General features: G+C 59.8%; 2 protein-coding genes across 3 annotated transcripts in view; one reads left to right on the top strand and one right to left on the bottom strand.

Annotated features, from left to right (window-relative positions):
* The window catches only part of LOC109306899 (mitochondrial uncoupling protein 2-like), an 18,409-nt gene that overhangs the window by 9,963 nt on the left and 3,209 nt on the right, over nt 1–5,237 (top strand). The window contains exon 7 of one of the 2 annotated variants that reach the window (XR_002100138.1): nt 3,072–3,082. The exons of the other annotated variant lie outside the window; for it this stretch is intronic. The gene's annotated coding sequence lies outside the window, so the exon portion shown is untranslated. Of the gene's footprint in view, nt 1–3,071; nt 3,083–5,237 lie in introns of those variants that run through there. 2 annotated transcript variants of the gene reach the window in all.
* The window catches only part of DNAJB13 (DnaJ heat shock protein family (Hsp40) member B13), a 10,993-nt gene that overhangs the window by 3,128 nt on the left and 2,628 nt on the right, over nt 1–5,237 (bottom strand). Inside the window, exons 2-6 of the mRNA XM_019528567.1 lie at nt 5,173–5,231; nt 3,578–3,681; nt 2,489–2,650; nt 1,599–1,756; nt 852–965 (exon numbers count right to left, since the gene is read on the bottom strand). Of these exons, the coding sequence (XP_019384112.1) occupies nt 852–965; nt 1,599–1,756; nt 2,489–2,650; nt 3,578–3,681; nt 5,173–5,231 (597 nt within the window). The remainder of the gene's footprint in view (nt 1–851; nt 966–1,598; nt 1,757–2,488; nt 2,651–3,577; nt 3,682–5,172; nt 5,232–5,237) is intronic.

Here is a 5,237-nt window from a genome sequence, read left to right as displayed (position 1 = left end):
GGGAGACTTTACTTTTTGCCCCCTGACTTGGGGAAGTGCCCCAAGTGCCTGTACTGGGTCGAGTACCCATCGGACTATTAGGCCTGTGTTTCCCCGAGGACACAGGGCCGAGACAGTCCCTTCTTAGGGTGGTGGCAGTGACATTACCCCCAGACTAGCGAGTGTGCTCCGGGAGAGGGGTCGGCCGAGCATAAGGCGCCCCTAGGGAGGCGCTCGGAGTCTGGAAGGTGGTCGGGTGCAGGGAGGCGGGCAGCTCAATGCAGGAGCGCCCCCTACTGGCCTGCCACAGATGCCACCTACTTTCCTCTCTATTCAGCACTGGGGAGGCCCCTCCCAGTGTCCTGTGTCCTGTTTTGGGCCCCGTACTTCAAGAAGGGCATGGACACATTGGAAAGAGGCCAGCAAAGAGTGACAGAAATGATCGGGGCCTGGGAGACAACTTACGAGGACAGGCTGAAAGAACTCAGGTTATTTAGTTTGGAGATGAGAAGACCGAGGGGGATTTGATAAGTCTTCAAATACCCAAAGGGTGATTGCAGAGAGGATGAAGATGGGCTTCCCTCTCTGCCTGCAGGGGATAGGACTGGGAGCAATGGTCTCAAGCTGCAGCAGAGGACATTTAGGCTGGAGATGAGGGGGATCTTTCCGACCGGATCAAGCGCTGGAACAAGCTGCCTCGAGAAGCTGTGAAATCTCCCTCCTTGGAAACTTTCAGGAGCCGGTTAGACAGACGTGTGGCTGGGATGGTTTGGTCAGTGATGACCCTGCCTTGAGGCTGGTTTCACAGGCTTGTGTGTCCACCCCCTTCCAGTTTAAACCATCCCAAGTGTTATGGGGGTCCCTGCCCTTACCTGGTCTCCTTCCTTCTCGAAGGTGATCCTGGTGCCCGCCTTCCAGCCCGGATGCACGTCGATGGTCAGGATCTTGTCCTTGATGGTGGATGTGTAACCGTCCTCATTCATCACCTGGGCAGCAAACATGGCTGGTGAGAGGAGGTGGCTCAAATCTAGACTGAGCCTTTGCGGAGGACGTTCAGGCAACGGCGCCAGCCGCAGGGGCACCATGGCCTGGAAGGGCTCAGCTTGCAGCGCCGAGGGCTGGAGTGCACAGAGATGGTGGCTGTGTGCCTGAAACACTGGGCCTGAGGTGCTAGATGCAGTGGGTACATGGACTAGCAAGCTGCCCCCAGCCCAGGCAGCCATGCCAGGGAGGGAAATTCAACTCGGGCTGGCAGGGTGCTGGGGAGGCTGGTCTGTGAGAGGAGACTCAGGCTGATGGCGGGGCAGGACTGATACCCCCAGGGAGAGAGCGGGGGCTACTGGTGCTGACGGGCACAAGGGCACCCGTGCAGAAGCTAGTCAGGAATAAATTCAGCCTGGCAACGAGCAGGCGGTGCCCATGCCGCAGGGCGCAGCGAGGCTCATTCCCCTGCCCATGCCCTCTCCATACCCCTATGCCAGGAGACCCTGGAGCACATGGGGGAATATGCTGCTCATCCAGCCACCGACGTATAGCCTGCAAAAGCCCAGAGCAGCCCACGAGCCCCGTGCCCAGGTCCCCACCTCGCACTCCCAGGCCCCCCTGCAGCCCGGCCTCACCCTACGGGAAATCTTAATTTTCTTGGTGCAGCCGTAGAAAAGGTCCTCCAGCGACAGGTAGAGGTCCCGCTCGATCGGGGGGTCCTGCTTGGCCACGCCGCGGCCCCGCAGCCCGCCGAAGGCCACCATCGCATCCGAGCCGTCTTCAGCGAAGAACTCTGCAAGCAGCGGTCAGAAATGGGAGAGATACGACGGTGGAGAGGGGCACAGGCGAGCGGCTTGACTGCCGGGCAGCCTGCGGCCCTCATCACAGTGTGGGCACCAACCCCTCTCATTTCTGTGGCAAGTCGCCTCAGGTCAGAGCATCTCGGGGTTTAGGCCCAGCCTGAATCACCTGGGCCCAGCAAGTTCACATCGGGCTCCTCTGAGCCTCAGTTACCCTGGCTGCAAAATGGGTCACCAACCTCCCTGCCAGGAAGGATCTTGAGCTAAGGCACCAGTTGACCCACATCCAAGGCTCCTCTAAAGCTAGGAGTTGGCTCTGGCTCCACGGAAATAGAGAAAAGCTTCTCGAATGCTAGCAGCCGACCCTGGCATGGCGATAACGTCCAAGGGGAAGCCACTGCCAGCTCTGCCGGTCTTGGCTTCATGGTGTTATCTGAGCATTGCGAGGGGAAAGGGAACGTCCCTGGCTGTACTGTCCCCGGGGCACGGTGAAGAGCCTTGTCTGCAGGCTCCTACTGAGAGCACCCGAGGGGCAGGGATGAGGGGCAGGAAGGGCTGGCAGGGTGCTGGGGACAGGGAGCCGAGGCCACCGGCTCCTAGTAGCCGGGTCGACATGTGGGTTCTAGGCCGCCATAAAAAAACCATTAACCCACTGTTTGCCAGCACAGGGCCAGAGACCCCGCCTCAGCCCAGCCCCCCCCAAAATAACAACAGAAGCCACCTACCAGCGAAGGGGTTGTCTCCTCCAAAGAACTCCTTGAAGACCTTCTCGGGGTTGCCATGAAACACGTAGCCCGCGGTCCAGGGGTTCTCAGTCCCAAACTCCAGAGGGATGCCGCCTTTGAGACCCTCCTCTCCAAACTTGTCGTACACACCCTTCTTCACCGCTACAGGACAAGGAGGCTTCAGGAGGTGGCCGCAAATTTTTGCTCACGGGAATGAAGGTCTTACCTCTGTCCCCAGGGCCTTCTGCCACTGCTGAGCAGCCTCCTTGCCTTAAGAAAGACTGAAGCAGCCAAGAGGAAGCTACCGCTGTGCTGTGGTGGCAGCTTTCTGCAGGGATTTTGTCCCTAGAAGCAACCCACATCTCATCTTGAGAGCTGGGGAAAGGGATATGGGGCACAGGACACACTGACCAGGTGGTAAACCGGGTTTATTACATAGGAAACGAGGAGTCGCCACCTCCTGCAGAGCCCTGACGGGGTAAACCACTCAAACCCTGGGTGAAGTTGGACTTCCGCCTGCTGGATCTCTCTAGCAGCCTCGGTTGGCAGATATTTCTGCCGCCCTGGCAGCTTGCTCAGGCAGTGATCAAGGCACCTTTTAGCTTATGCCTTTGATGAACTCACTAGATCAATGGGTTTCTTCTCTCTCCATGGGAGATGCTCTCCAGCCCTCAGACCTTTCCTGTTGCTCCTTCTGCCCCTTCTCCAAGTCTTTGGCACCCATGTGTGAAGTGTGGACACCAGAACCCAATCCCGCATCCAACAACATGCTCTCTTCAGGATCCAAAGCCGCATCCCAGCCCCTCCATCACTTTCCCCTCCTTGTACATCCCAGCGTCAGGCTACAGCACAGCACTGTAGATCCACCCATGCTAAGTCCCGGCACAGCCAGGATGATCCCCACTTTCAATCAGAGCGTGCACGCACCCGAGCAGCTGACAGTGCCAGCCCCAGGCAAATCACTGTGGCAGCGAACCCAGAGATACGTGGCTCATGACCCCTCCTGCAAAGAGGATGCTCCGTGCCGGCACTTATCCCCGAGCCCTGCGCTGCTTATCTCTGGGGAGAGAGGACCAGGCTTCTACTTACGGTCGCTCAGCACATCGTAGGCCTCTGCGATCTGCCTGAACTTCTCCTTGGCCCATGGCTCTTTGCTTTTCAGAGGGTGGTTCTTCAAGGCCAGCTTGCGGTAGCTGCAAGGCAAAAGGGGGCAGAGTCTGACCTGGCCTCGCAGCCCAGTACAGCTTAACAGGGCAAGATCCCAAGTCAGAAGGTCTGGGTCGGTGGAGGGCTGGGGCCTGCTCCCAGGAGCACGAGCATGGCCTTGCATCTCACCCTGTTGGCTCTAAATGGAGGAGTCTGCCTCTTAGAGGTGGCTGCAAGAGCATCTACGTACAGCTCCCTGCACGGCCTGCCCTGAGCACTCAGTGGCAGCGGGGGGGTGCAGGGTGGCACTCGGGTCCCTTCCAGCCTTTCATGGGCCAACACGCCGTCCAGTGAAAGTGCCAGGCAGGCCCCCCGGAAGGAGACCTTCTCGGTCACCTCACCGTAGCCTCGCTCAGCCCCCTCCCGACGGCCGTGCGTAGCACTGGGTTGCTCACCCAGCACCAGCCCGGTGCTCGGCAGCCGTCAGAAAGGCAAACATGTTAGGGATGATTAAGAAGGGAAATGTGAACAAGCCAGGAAGTATCGTGATGCCCCTTTATAAATCCCTGGTGCATCTACACCTTGAATCCTGTTCCCAGATCCAGTCCCTGCACCTCCAAAAGGATAGAGAAGAGCTAGAGACGGGCAACGAGGGTGATGAGTGGCATGGAGGGGCTTCCCTAGGAGGGGATGAGGCCAGGCCCGGTCAGTTGAGAAAGGAGGTGCTCGGAGGGGGAGACACGTGAGAAGGGCTTACACAACACTAAACGGTGAAGAGGAAGTCAAGGGGGATTTATTATTGGATGCAGCAGACAGGAAAGCAGGGCTGGACGGCATGCCGTGGGTAGGGCTTGTGCCCCCAGGCCAGCCCTGCACAGCCTGGCACAGACTCGCACACCCGCCAGGCAGAGCTGCCACAGCGATGGGTCCGTGGCCAGCGCTGCACCCGGGGCCTGCCTGCATCTGACACGGACGTGCCCCGCACAAAGGGACACCCCCCAGCTGCGCTCCTCCGGGGCAAGGATCGAGGGCTGAACTCGGCCCAGCTGTGCACCCCCAGCGCACGAGACAGCTGTGCAGCCCAAGGGCGGAAGATCCAGCTGTGCACCCCCAGCACATGATACAGAGGTGCACTCACCCAGCTGTGCACCCCCTGGGCAAAGCCTCCAGCTGGGCAGCCACCCCCCAGCTGTGCAACACCCGGGCAGAGGATCCAGATGTGAACCCTCCCCAGCACAGGAGACACATGTGCACTGGCCCAGCCGGGCAGCCCCCGGGCAGAGGATCCAGATGTTCAACCCTGCACCCAAGCTGCTCCCCCTGGGCAGAGGATCCAGGTGTTCAACCTGCCCAGCTGTGCAGCATGGGAGAGAATCCAGATGTGCCCCCCCTAAGCTGTACCCCCAAGCAGAGGATCCAGATGTTCAAACCCCCCAGCTGAGCAGCCCGAAGGCAGAGGACCCAGATGTTCGCTCTACCCCCCCCGCCCCAGCTGTGCAGCAGGACAGAGGATCCAGATGTGCCCCCCCCGCGCTCACGCCTTCTTGACGTCGGCGTCCTTGGCGCTGCGGGGCAGCTCCAGCGCCCCGTAGTAATCCTGCCC

The sequence above is a fragment of the Crocodylus porosus genome, unplaced genomic scaffold (genome assembly GCF_001723895.1).
Source record: "Crocodylus porosus isolate Cpor-Errol unplaced genomic scaffold, CroPor_comp1, whole genome shotgun sequence".
NCBI lineage: Eukaryota > Metazoa > Chordata > Crocodylia > Crocodylidae > Crocodylus > Crocodylus porosus.
This window is presented reverse-complemented; position numbering and strand designations above follow the sequence as displayed.